The sequence below is a fragment of the Cyphomyrmex costatus genome, unplaced genomic scaffold, assembly GCF_001594065.2.
Source record: "Cyphomyrmex costatus isolate MS0001 unplaced genomic scaffold, Ccosl1.0 scaffold398, whole genome shotgun sequence".
NCBI lineage: Eukaryota > Metazoa > Arthropoda > Insecta > Hymenoptera > Formicidae > Cyphomyrmex > Cyphomyrmex costatus.
Window position 1 is genome coordinate 470,030 of NW_017278185.1, and position 14,495 is coordinate 484,524.

At 32.5% G+C, this 14,495-nt stretch overlaps 1 protein-coding gene across 1 annotated transcript; it reads left to right on the forward strand.

The window, feature by feature from the left end:
* The first annotated feature begins 798 nt into the window (after positions 1-798).
* On the forward strand, positions 799-6,731 carry LOC108776957 (arylsulfatase B). Its single transcript, XM_018543720.1, has 8 exons — positions 799-1,040; positions 1,914-2,073; positions 2,608-2,834; positions 3,898-4,159; positions 4,547-4,704; positions 5,129-5,417; positions 5,573-5,853; positions 6,318-6,731. Exons 1-8 carry the CDS (start codon positions 933-935, stop codon positions 6,516-6,518), a joined length of 1,686 nt encoding a protein of 561 aa, XP_018399222.1. The 5' UTR covers positions 799-932; the 3' UTR covers positions 6,519-6,731.
* Positions 6,732-14,495: the final 7,764 nt, after the last annotated feature.

Genomic DNA, 14,495 nt, shown 5'->3' on the forward strand with positions numbered 1-14,495 from the left:
GTACAAATTGTATGTATATTGTTAGAAATGTTCAGAAAATTCCATCATATTTAAGATACTAAAGTAACCTAATTTTACTAATTTAAGGTGCTGAAAACGAAAGTTAGGAACATTTATAGCAAATTTACTAAATTATTCTTAAAATTCTGATGTTGTATCTTATAATTTCAACAAAAATTTCTAATATTGTACATTATTGCACATAATAGGAAATGCGTACAATTTTAAAATAAAATTAATATTTGGATATTTTTAATGTATTCTAAATTATCTCTCTATTAATTATAGTTTCGCATATATTAAATAAAAAAGTATTGTATTTACAAATTTATTTTAAATGATACGATGATTACGTAATTTGCTGCACGTAATATTTAAGGAACAATATTCCATATCAACGACGTGAAAACTAATGATAAGATAAAAACTGCAATTGTATTTTACAGCTTACATGCATATGCATATATGTATGAATGCATATAAAAATATAATTAGATCATGTTAATCGCGTGAATGCTATCGCTCTGTCGTATACACCTATAAATTTCGCCATGTATGCCGCACTTTGCAGTATCAAGTCCAATGCAAATCTGAAGAAATGTTCAACTACTACTGTTGAACGTGTTTTTACGAAAAGTTACGATAAGAAAAAAGGCAAAATCTATAGATTATCAAGCGATAAGATAACATTTTTGTATTATTTTTTAATTTCCCAATTTTTTTTTTACCACAATTCGTTCATATGTAAAAAGATAAAATGTAAAGATAGATACATTAATCGCTTTGTTAATTATTTTACTGGTCTAAACTTTTCAAAATTTAAACAGCTCATTGTGGTAACGACGATTCCACGTGAGAATATATGAATTTAACGTAACTATGATAATATCGAACTAATAAAAAAATTAGTGAGAGCAATTAGTCAGAACAACATGTCATTTGTCTTCGTACTGACAGTTTTAAGTGTGAGCCTTTATTTCGGTTCGACTTGTGCAGCTACGCAACCACCCAACATTGTCGTTATCATCGCTGATGATCTTGTAAGAAATTATTATCGACCTATTTTATCCATGTAATGAGGTTAAAAGTAAACTTACTTTTTCGCGGAGTGTTAAAATTAAAAGTAACTTAAAATATATATTTATGTAAAAATATTATTTAAATCTCTCGTAAAGAAGAGAGTAACTCAGAGAACGATTTTTACAATATCTAATTTTAATTAAAAAACATTTGTAAAAAATTCAATTTTCATGTCTTGTGTAATACGTAGATAATTCAATAAAAAATATCTGATTTAAACTAAGGTTATTACTTTCGACTTTTTCGAAAATTCAAAGTTTTTAAATAATTCGAATTTTTGAAGTTTTACATATTCTTGTGTGACTATGCGAATTTCTTTACAGCAAAATAATTATGAAACTAAATGACTACACTAATATTTTTAAAGCTAAAAACGTTGTCCCAATTTATCTGTTATAACTTTTGAAAAATGTTGAAACAATAGCCGTATTTAGCAAAAGCACTGCATTTAAGCTGCGACAACATTCCATTGATATTTTAATGCTTTATATGCTGTTTTGATATAAGCCGGTTATATATTAATATAAATACACTATAAGATGAGTTCAAAAGCATTTACTTTCTATACACAATGCAGTATTAATTTCCAATAAAATGCTTTTTTTATCTATTGCAAAGTTACTGTCCACATTATACCAAAATTATTATTTTTGCCTCTTTGATAGCTTTTAGAAATGGCGAATTCATATTCAGCATCTAAAAAACTACGGCAAACGATAATGAACATTTATCCAAAGACAATGATCCAAAAGTGTAAATTTGCATATTAGTGTTATATATATATATAACACATTTTTGAATATAGTATCTGTATCTGTATCTTGTTAACTAAGGGATGGAACGATGTTAGCTTTCACGGTGCCGATGAGATCCCTACTCCGAATATAGACGCTCTCGCATACAATGGCATAATATTGAATCGACATTATGTATTGCCAGTGTGCACACCATCAAGAGTAGCTTTCCTCACTGGACGACATCCTCTAAGGACAGGTAAACCATTAATTACAGCAGATAAATTTTATGTGCATATACTATATAAAATATATAATGACACGGTGTCATTTTACGCAAATTACCGCGACAATCTTCTATTTCACTTACCGGCCTAAAATCTAAATGAGAGTTTAATTCATTCAACTTTCCTTAATTAATTATTTATTCTTAATTATTAATTTATTATTATTAATTATTAATTAATTTATTATTATTTATTTCCATTTTATTTATTTATTATTTATTATTATCTATTAATATTAAAATTAAAAGGTAAAGACATTCCAATAAGTAATATCTCAATTTAAAATTACTAAAAATGTTTGTGTCTAATAAAAGGATGTACCAATAGAGTGTTAATGTAAGATATTTGAAAGTTTATCTTTAAAATATTATTATTAGTTCTTCCGTTATTTGTATAATTTTGTATTTTCTGATTCTAAATACCATATTGTACGTAAAAACATCGAACCTGATTAGATGGAAAGGAAATTATTTGGAATTTAATTTATAAATTAATTACCCATATAGGCATGCAGGGATACCCCTTGAAAGCAGCCGAACCACGTGGTATGCACTTGAACGATACTCTTTTACCTGAATATCTTCGTAGACTCGGATATACTACTCATCTCGTAGGGAAATGGCATGTTGGTTATCTCACGAGAAATTATGGACCCACTCGTCGTGGTTTTGATACTTTCTTAGGATATTACAACGGCTTAATTCAATACTTCAATCATACAACATCCCAAGACGTAAGTTTTCTATAATTAGCCATTGCTAGGGAAGAACAGTATCATTATATGAAATTGTAATAGAAAAATGGATACGTGTCTTTTGTTTGATGTTTGACGTAATTGTTGTAAAATCGTTTGCGACTAATAATAGAGATTTGACTAGTCTATTAATTAACAATAAAAAATTTTTTTCACCGTCTTAAATAAATCTATCTTAAACATATCTAAGACAACACCAAACAGCATCAATTTCAAAATTTTGCACTCAATAATATAATATAACTCAGTATTATATAGTATATAGTTATTTTATTGATTGCAAAATTATAACATTAATGTTATGTGATACATAAAATTAATGTTATAATTTTAGTTGATGTCGAGTTAGGTCAAACTTCCAATTTCAGCTCAGCAACTAAAACGCGAAGATATCGATGCAAAAATTCAATGAGAATAAGATTTCAGAAACTATAAGATGTTGATACGCATCTGAGCGACATTATCAATACTTTGCAGTTCCTGAAATTTCAGATTGAATTTTTTTGTCCATGATTTTGCGTTTTTTTGGCTCCGGAACTCAAATTGGACAGAACTGAGTTAGATATAGTACTTATTTAAGACGGTAGGAAAAATGTTTATGGTTAATTGATAAATTGATCAATTATTAAAACCTATATTATCAGTGTAAACGCTTTTACAACAATTACGTTAACTATCGAATAAAAGTCATCGATATGTTGGTATCGACGTAATGTATAATAGCATTAATAGCCTTAATTGTTATACAAACTTAACCATAAGTGTTTAAAACAGTTTATAAAAAATTAACTTAAATATTTTATATATCTAACGAAAAATAAATTAAAAACAGTTTTACTGGAAAATAATATTTTATACTTTTATAACAATTTGAACTTACTTTGTTAATCTTTCTGTGGTTTTTACTGTGGTCAGTATTTTTTCATCCGATTAAATTGAGTTATACTTATACATACATACATATATCAAGGCTATATGTATGTATATATATAACAATGTTAAGTAATTTACGTTATTTAATAGACTGCATGACATTTTGCAGGGACAAGTAGGATATGATTTACACCGTATTGTAGGCGACAATAACACAGTTGAATACAGATATGACTACATGACTAATATTATAACCGAGGAGGCTGAAAGTATTATTTCATCGCATAATACTAAGAAACCCATGTATCTCCAACTAGCACATCTCGCCTCACATGCTAGCGATGCCGAAGAAATCATGGAAGTATATGATTGGGAAGAAACTAATGCTACTCTCGGCTACATTCAAGACCTGAATAGAAGGAAATTCGCAAGTAAGTACAAATATCGACTTTAGTCGTTTATATTAAAAGTGTCGTTAACAGAAATACCGAAACAGTCTTCAGATATAAATTTTGAGAAAGCGATTATGAATAGTTCTTCGTTTTGTATGTAACAATTAATTTTGTTGACAACAAATGTTTTGCTGTTACAGCAAAATTTCTTTAATTGTTGCATAAACAACAAACAGATTTCTTAAAAAAAGAAACTAATCTTATTTCCTCAGTAAAGGAGCGATTTAAATAGTTCTCTCTTTTAATTCCTTTTGTTGTGTAATGCATTTGTGTATATTATTTTACTATATGAAACCAAAGTTGCAACGATTAAGAATCTATACAATAATAGAACGTAATGAAATTTTTTCTTGAATCATTTTTTAGGTGTTGTTGCTACGTTAGATAAATCGGTTGGTCGGGTGGTCGATGCTCTTAATAAGAAGGACATGTTAAAAAATACGATCATACTATTTATGAGCGATAATGGAGCACAGACCGAAGGTTTCTTGGAAAATTTTGGATCCAATTATCCATTGCGAGGGGTAAATACAATTTTATTCAAACGAATAGACATTATAATTTTATACTCTTCAAGTTTTCGTTTAGGATTACTAATTTAATATCGCTATTAGTACACGATGACATCATCATTGACGATAGTATAGAATTATTATAATTATTACATTAGAAACTTTTTTGGTAATGGTGTACGTAATTTTATTAACTAAGGCAATTCAATGTTACTTGTTTATTCATGGCTTGTAGCCTTTATTAGAAAAATAAATATATATATATTGTTTTATTTTAATATTGGAGCCACTTATTAATATTGTTTTTATTATAATTATGTTTAAAGGAATAACTAAAATTACAACAGATTTTGAAATTACCTAAGAAATATGTAATATCAAATAAAACGGTGTATTTACAGTTAAATTTAAAAAAATGAAAACAATACATTTGCAGTTGAAATTCTCGCTATTCGAAGGAGGTGTTCGAGGTGCGGCATGCATTTACTCACCCTTGATTGAGAAATCGTCGATAATTTCGACGCAATTATTTCATATTACCGATTGGCTACCTACACTATACTCCGCAGCTGGCGGTAATTCAAAGGATTTAAATAATTTGGACGGCATTAACCAGTGGTCCACAATCAAGACAGAGGAAGCTACAAAGCGGAAATCGGTTGTCATAAATATCGAGGATGTTGACAACAGTGCGGCATTAAAGGGACGTTACAAACTCGTTCAAGGTATTATATACATGTCAATATTCTTTTTTCATTATTTTGGTTTTATTATAAATTTTGTCTTTCTTTTTCTCTTCTGAAGTCTCTGATTTCATCTAGGATTTAGTTTAAGAATACGTGACTAATAATTATACAAATAAAACTTTTTTCTTATACAGATAAATCCGACTATCAGAAGCATTATACTAACTATAACGGTAGCAATCCGTCATATCCCAAGTACAACGTGACAAATGTGTTAAAGTCACCAGCCGCATTGGCCATAGCGAATGTTTCAACTCACGTTGTAACTGCGAGTAAAATAGAAAAGCTCCGAAAAGAGGCCACGGTAGTTTGCAAGGATCCTACAAATACCTCCAGTTGCGAGAATCGCACTTGCTTATTCGATATCTATGAAGATCCTTGCGAAATTACGGATATATCCTCGCAATATCCTGAGGTGAGCTTAAATTAAAATTGCAAAATAACAAACATTTAGAGGAAAGTGAGAGAATTACGAACACGAAGTAAATGTGAATATTATTGCAGTAAATTGGAGTAGTAAGAATTTACTTTGTATTTAATGATAGTCCAACATATACTTAATATCGTATTACAATTGCATTACAGTTACATGTTTTCGTGTCTTGAACGTGAGTAAATAAAAATAGAGAAGATAAATATGAAATAAATTAGCTGTAGGAAGTTTACATCAATTTTTGCGAGTGTTTTTACATCTCATGTCCAAGACTGTAATATTAAATTATAACTGTTTAATACGTATCAATATTTGTGACTTTCCGATTGCTAGAAAAGAAAATGATTCGTACAATTAATTTCGTGAAAATCGTTCCATCTGCTGGTGATAGACAAGATGGAAACGGGAGATTCTGCTAACTTAAGAAAATGTCGTTACGCTTGCAGATCGTGCAAAGTTTGATCGAGCTTATTGACTGCTACAAAATGTTGGGCTTCGAGAAAGAGATCAGTTTAGATTCTGATCCTGCTGGCTATCCATCCAACTTTAACAACACTTGGATGCCCTGGTTGCCGGACGACTATGTGGCGAGCAACAAAATAGATTTCACGATAAACGGAGCTATGAAGACATGTAACGACATATAACTTTACTTCGACCTTGTTTGAGGCCGTTTGTGATTCCGCTGAGAAACGCGATTGAAAACTGTTTTGAGACGTTGATGCATATGTTAATTGTTGTCACAAATAGATAAGTCTTGAGATCAATTTGATACTAACGATAAGATACATATATTTGTTATATTTTTAATCGCGAAGAGCTTCTCGGATATAATGTTGCCTTCTTTTATCTTTTGACACGATCTGATTTCTGTTCTTCTCGTTTTGCAATAATTCTTTTTAAAAAATGATCATTTACTAATTCTCGAAAAAAAAAAAAAACGCACATATATTTATTTACAGATTTTGACTTTTACATTGACTAATTGTATATTTAATGGAAAAACTGCATATCATTTTAGAAATGACTTAAGAATTTTTACATTTAAATTATATAGCGAGATAAATTTAAACATTATAATTAAATTTTGTAATAACACTGAAATAATCGACAATCTCAAAATTAATTAAAAGCAATAATATTATGACCTTAAATAATTTTATAAAATATTAAATTATAATTTCATACTTAATAATTATTAAATTATGATACCTAATCCAGGGGGAATTTATAATTTATTTATATATTGGAATACTTCACTATATACATAGAATACTTTGATTAATCTTGGGATAAAGATTTCGCTAAAATGCAGTCTGTTAATTGCGAATAAACGATTAAAGCTTTCTTTTGTTACGTATTTATATTTATACCTGTGAAAGCTTAAGTGATTTGTTGAAATAAATTAATAATACTTTTTCCCAGGATAAGACTTATTTTTATTTTTACTACTTTTAATATCTCTATTTCTTTGTTCCAGATTTTAGTATCGTGTCGTTATTAATGTTCCATTCACTCGTTTTGAGTCACCCTGTATATCATTATTAGCGGGGTAGCGGGTGTTGACCGTTAAGGGAGGGTGGCAAAAAGTTTATCGCGGAGGGACAAAACTCTTCTTTTCACTAACGTTATTGTATAGAGATTATGCAGATTAGATGCTACCGTACGCGGAGAAGGTTGATATCTATTTAATTACCGGTATCGTATTAATTAATCGTGTCCATGCAAATAGACAGTTCTAAACTTTCGCGACGTCCGATTTTGTCGGTGAGCGTGAAAATCCACAAAGTATCGTAAGCTCATCCGTCTTACATTTTTTCGTATTTATCAGTTACTTACGCAACAATCACGTTCACACATTCTATTTGTAGATAAATTAATCGTTTGATGCAAGAAAAAAACAATTTTAGGAAAATTAATTATTTGATATAAAATTATTTTATCATAGGAAAAAGTATTATTAATTTATTTCAACAAATCACTTAAGCTTCACAGATATAAATACAAATATGTGACAAAAAAAAGCTTTAATCTTTAATTCGCAATTAACAGACTGCACTTTAGCGAAATCTTTATCCCAAGATTTGCTATCTTGTTCGTCTATCCATCTGACGAAGTCGCTTTGGAAAGGAGTATGTTAAGTTAGCACCCCAACTATAGTACTCAGAAGTTCTGATTAGAGTTCCCACTTCCTTTTGACGAGACGAAGAGTTCCCTATAATTAATAACAAGAGTTTCGCTCAATAAACATTTTTTTTACATTTTTTAAAAATGGGGTGCTAACTTTTTATTGAATTTCGAGGTGGAATAGTTCTGAGCGGCTTAATAGCTTCAATTTGCGATTGCCTGGAGTTCCTCATATGTAAAAAAAAATTTTTGAAGAATAATAAAGTTTAAAAAAAATAGTAGAAATCTTTGAAAATTTTCTTGAGAGTACCGAGTAGTTCTGAGTAGCGTTTCTTATGGTACTCGACGAGTTCTATCGAAAACTGTAAGGTGAAAAAGCGATTGGACCAACGGTTTGCAAGATACAGCGACATTTATCAGAAGATCAACAATTTTTAGAATGATCGAGTATACATATCTCGGAAACCGTTCGTCCAATCGCTTTGAGCCCTGATACTTTTCGACAGAACTCGCCGAGTACTGTCCAGATCTCCGAACAGAACTACTCGGTACTCCCAAAAAATTTTTGACCTAAATAAAAACGGTTTGTAAGATACAGCGACATTATTTGTTACATTTTTGTAAGATCATACAATTTTTAAATGAGTATATCTCAGAAATCGTTGGTTCAATCGCTTTTTCACTTTACAGTTTTCGATAGAACTCGTCGAGAACTATAAGAAACGCTACTCAGAACTACTCGGTACTCTCAAAAAATTTTCTGACGTGGAACTTTGAAAAAAATTTAAAGTCAAAATTTTTTGGGAGTACCGAGTAGTTCTGTTCGGAGTTCTGGACAGTACTCGGCGAGTTCTGTCGAAAAGTATCAGGGCTCAAAGCGATTGGACCAACGGTTTCTGAGATATACTCATTTAAAAATTGTATGATCTTACAAATGTAACATAACAAATGTCGCTGTATCTTACAAACCGTTGGTCTAATCGCTTTTTCACCTTACAGTTTTCGATAGAACTCGTCGAGTACTATAAGAAACGCTACTCAGAACTACTCGGTACTCTCAAAAAAACTTTTAAAGATTTCAACTATTTTTTTTAAACTTTATTATTCTTCAAAAATGTATCAAGAACTCTAGGTATTCACAAAATAGTTCTGTTAAGCTGATCAGAACTATGTGACCTTGAATTTCGTTAAAAGATTAGCCCCCCATTTTTTAAATTTATTAAAAAATGATTATTAAGCGCATATGCCATTAAAAATCATAGAGAACTCTTCGTATCGTCAAAAAGAAGCAGGAATTATCATCAGAACTATTGTATCTAAAAATTAATTTTTCAAAAATTTTTAATTTTTTTTTTATATTCGAAAATTTTTTTTACATATCAGGAATTCTAGGCAATCGCAAATTGCAGCTATTAAGCCGCTCAGAACTATTCCACCTCGAAATTCGATAAAAAAAGTTAGCACCCCATTTTTAAAAAATGTAAAAAAATGTTTATTGGGCGGAACTCTTGTTATTAACTATAGGGAACTCTTCGTCTCGTCAAAAGGAAGTAGGAACTTTAATCAGAACTCCTGAGTACTATAGTTGGGGTGCTAACTTAACATACCCCACGAGTGTAGTCGAAAAGGTGAGGGAGAGGTCCACCCGGGCAAAGCCCGGGTAAGGCCCTTTTTTGTAGATGCCCGGTAGCCGACACTGCTTCCTCAGTGCCATGAGACGTAACAACCGTACGAATTCCGGTGTGAGCGGCCCGGAAGCGGTCCCGCTTCCGGGACTACCGGTAACGCGCTCTTGGACACCCGTTGACTTCTTTCTCAGAGTCAACGGGGATGCACCTCCTCACCACGACAAGGTGGCACAACATCGAGGAGGATTACCAGGCGACCCTCCTCGCCTTGGCAAGTCTTGGTGAGAAATTCTATATAAAGGGACTTGGAGCTTCTCGAGCACTTGCGAGAAAGATTCACTGGCGCCCTCTGATGGCGGGCCTCCACACTTCCCTTCTCCACCAGTTATCGCTAAAGTTTTTCCATGAAAGTGGGGGGGGGGGGGGGGGAACCTCCCCAAAATTTGATTAATTATTTGATGTAAAAAACAAAAATCCTTTGAAAACCTTACGATTATGATCAATATGGAGGGTACACAAAATAATGTAAACACCTGAAAATAAACTATTTATTTTCTTACTTATTTTATTAATAAAAGGTTGTCTCATCATTTACTTTTAATACACATTCTATCCTTATTGAAATATAGTCACTCAATGCTTTAATAAATTACGAATAAAATATTATACTATTAATAGAAAAAGAAATAAGGGCTCGTTATATAAAAATAAACAATAATGAAGTCAAGGGCGATATAAGAGTCAATAAAAATTTTTGTTTGAAAGCGAATTAGCGTTATGTTAATGTCTATCAAATTAATTATTCGAAAGTAGTTATTAATTATATGTTTTATTGTTGAACAAAAATCTTTATTGACTCTTATATCGCCCTTGACTTCATATTGTTTATTATACAATTCTTTTAGAACATCTTTCAGTTGCTTATATAAATATAATATTGGAGAAGAAAATTTTCTTTTCATTTTATTTTCCAAAATTGTCCTCTGTTTTTTAAACATTCTTCTTAGCTGCTATAATCGCCTGATTTTATTTGTTATTTTTATTAAAAAGTAGAATGAGAAACATATTTCTTCCTCCAACGTCTTTTAAACGATTAGAAGACGTTCTACAAAAAGAATGATATATTGTAATATTACACTGTAGCAGGTACTGCACTGTTCAAGCAAGTATGACTATTTCAACAAGGATAGAATTTGTATTAGAGACAACATGGGTACGTCAACTTATTCTCGTTAAGAAAATAAGTCGATAGTATCATTATTTTATCTATCTCCTCTGCATACGCATCTTTCATTTTTGCCTAAATCGAATGATTTATAACAATAAAAGATATAAGAAGCGAGAAACGCGTTTCTTAATTAATACCCACAGAGCTGTAAAAGTTATCGCGGGATATAAACGGAGAGGGGCAATAACCCTGTATTGGGACGCGCGTCCATTTCTCATCTCGCTCTTTAATATTTCGAACAGCCATTCTTCTTGAACGTGTTTTACTGCCGTTCCCCACGTGCCCGCGGAGAGGCGGAGAGGATGCCGGCTCTAAATTCTAATCTAGGACCAACCAAGCGGGGCCCGTGTGCATTCTGCCCTCGTCTCCTTCTTCACATCCCCGAGGTTTCGGCTTTACGGCTCATTTAGCAATTCGCTTATTTGCAGGCAAGAAGTCGCAGGCGCGTAGACGCGTACGCGTGGCTTTACTCTTTGCCCGCGCCGCGCGTAATCACGAGAAGAGGGATGGCACGACGACGTGGAGAAGAGCAAGAGGAACAAGAAGAAGCGAAAGGGAGTGGATGAGAAATAGAGAGTGAGTGACTGGAAAGGGGAGGGGGCGAGAAGGGATACCTTCGCGTTCTACGATCGCGCGGGAAGGGTTTGGAGTTTAAGTCGCTTTTAATAGCGAAGCAGCTGTCGCCGGATCTGCTTGTCCCTTTTTTATAGCCGATGTCTTCTTCGGCGAATAACGCCGGAAAATAATCTGAGACGAAGGAAATGCTCTCTTTCTCTCGGCCTCGGTTAAAATTTTTCCGCTTTTATAAAGTCCGTATCTTTAACCCGTTTATTTTTGGTATCGACGCCTCATCGATGATCCTTCATCCTTAGTTCATTACTCAGCCTGATCAGTCGATTCTATTTTATTTTATTTTTTTTAATTGAAATATTTACTCGAAATGTAATGTCGTATACAAAATCAATTGCATTGATTGTAACGCAACATACGTAGGCCAAACGAAAAAAAACTCGAAACCCGTATAAAAAAAAATATATAAATAATATAAAGAAGATTAATTTCTGATATGTTACACATTAAAGAACAGTCTCAAATGGCATTAATTTACAAAAAGATACCGAAGGTCTTGACAACTCATATTTTTATTTACTGGATCTTATCTCTTAAATAATAAATTTACAATGTTGATCTTTAAAATAAATTCACTAATATTTAACATATTAATACATTATGTCGCTACATATCTCATTATGTCACGATCTCTTGACAAGGAAACATTGTTTGATTTTTGGACACTATGTACTATCTGACAAAGAATATTATAATGATGATGACTCCTTTTATCTCCTCATGTGGATCATAGGACGTCTATAGGTCTCTTCCCCTTTTGTCCGAGGCCTATATATTCGTTTCTCGAATCAGATTGTTTTTCGGATTTGTGGGTGATTGATCCACGGAATCCTACCTTCAGTCAGATATCAGAGACAAATATCTACTGATATATACTGATGTATATTGATGTATAGGACCTACAATTTAACGCCGATTCCGAACGGCGCTGATGATCATAGATCTTTTGATCACCAGGTGGAGCCATTTTTGGCTCATGAAACACGAAAAATCGCGTTTGGGCGCACTCAATCGCACCGAGTGGTGAGCCACTCGACGCCACAAAGAATATTATAGTAAGTCACATATATAAAAATTTATTGTAATTTTAATCTCTAATTTGATAATTTTTAATTATATAGTCTCACATTCTGTCAATTTTACGAACGACTAACCTATGGACGTACACGTCTTACCATTATGACTTATAGTATAAGGAATTTATCAACTTGACGTTACTTTTTTTTCGCTTTCAAACGAAGAAATAGTATTTATTATATCTTTGGACTTGTGTCACATCTCGTAATAATTTTAATCTATAATTTGTCCAGCTTGTGGTCTTATTTTGAATAATTTCTTATTGTCTTTTTCAATTTAACTTTTTTTCGTGACTGACGAAGACTTAGTTAAATCGAAACGTTCACATTTATTTATATTTAAGGATTAATAAATTATTTTGAATTGTAATCCTTAGTTATATACTTTTTATTAACCTATCTTTTTTTTATTTTTACTTAGCAAATTAGAGCTAGATATTCGAATATTTTTTTTTTGCTTTTCGTTTAGAGATTAAAAGTTTTAAAAGAATTGCGAAAGTAGGAAGAAATGAAATAGAGATGTGTATCTCTCGTTAATTTCACGAGCGACGCAGAAGTATCCTTTTCCATGAACATCTTCATCCACCGTGGATGAAATAATCGGGAATCAAGAAAAATGAGAAGAGTTTATTCGAGCTCGCGAGAGGCTAATTAGACGAACGCGTTATTAACGATAAATAACGAGACGAACTTTATGGCGCACATAATACAGTTGCGCGAGAAATTCTCCGGCGTTCGCAATGCGCTTACTCGTCCGCGACTCTTAAATTAATGAGGTGTAAACGCATTGCGCAAACCGCAAATATATAAGTTAATGTGCCATTCATTCCGTAAACCGGGTGGTACAAACAGAGATACTTCTACTTTGTTCCGTGAAGTTATTGCGCGTGCACCCACATGAATCGCCCACGGCGAGAAACACTCTACTTCTCGGAATACTTTTGCAACATTGCTGCGGTAATTGCACGATGCATTTGCGCGCTGCGCATTTCCGAGGCTCGCGAAAGTAACAACTAATGCCTGTCATTCGATCTTTCTAGTTATCTTTACTGCGAGCGACCGACGAACGTTGGCATCTCCGCTATCTGATTTTACAGTTAGACCAATGTAGACATTTATATCGCGATATCTTACCGGATATAGGCGGTAATAATCTCGGGAATAATTGAGCGAAAATAAAACAACGCTGTATACAACATATTTTAATTATATAACTATTCATAAAGTATTAATTAACACATAGTTTCTCAATATCGTAATAAATTCTCATATTTAAATCTGATTTAATTTCTAAATAAGGGGTAGTCGTAAATGTGTAACATTTACATAGAAAAAACGGTTTCGTAAAGTTCAGCACCAAATAATTATTTTGAGAAGTGATAAACAATGTTACAGGAAGTTTCGACATTCTAGTAATAAGTTTGAGTGTTCTACATAATTATTCTGATTCTGAGTCTAACAAAATTATTTTCCAGTCTATATTTATATTTAGCTAAACTGTTAGATTTTTCAACAAAATCGTCCTTTCTGTGCAATTGATAAACAAATTTAATTGTTCCTCTTATCCTAGAATTTTTTTCTGAAATTAATCTTGTGGTCTCATTCATTTCCTTAATCATCTCAAATGAGAAGTTAATTTCTGTCTATATTAAAGAAATAATAACTTTTAAGAAAGTCACTCGTTGCTCTTCAGCCTCACTAATGCCGATACGCTCTATTGATTGGTGCGATCAGCATGCCTTTTTACACGGCACGCGGTATTTTCAGGGTTACCGCTGCGGGCAAACCCGCTCGTTGGGTTCCGCGTGCGGGACGGAGGGTGGATATAAGTCCGGGGCCGAAACTTAACGACGTAATGAACGTCTGACGGAGGATTATTTATCGACGGCAGCGGGGCAACGGAAGGGCCGAGCGAGGCATCGACCAAGGAGAACG

What these genes read in the sequence shown, in the direction of transcription:
- LOC108776957 (XM_018543720.1), top strand. Translation starts at nt 933, where the DNA reads ATGTCATTTGTCTTCGTACTGACAGTTTTAAGTGTGAGCCTTTATTTC. An exon ending in CCAATTATCCATTGCGAGGG is followed by an intron (nt 4,705 to 5,128) that starts GTAAATACAATT and finishes ATACATTTGCAG; the next exon opens with TTGAAATTCTCGCTATTCGA. An exon ending in TATCCTCGCAATATCCTGAG is followed by an intron (nt 5,854 to 6,317) that starts GTGAGCTTAAAT and finishes TTACGCTTGCAG; the next exon opens with ATCGTGCAAAGTTTGATCGA.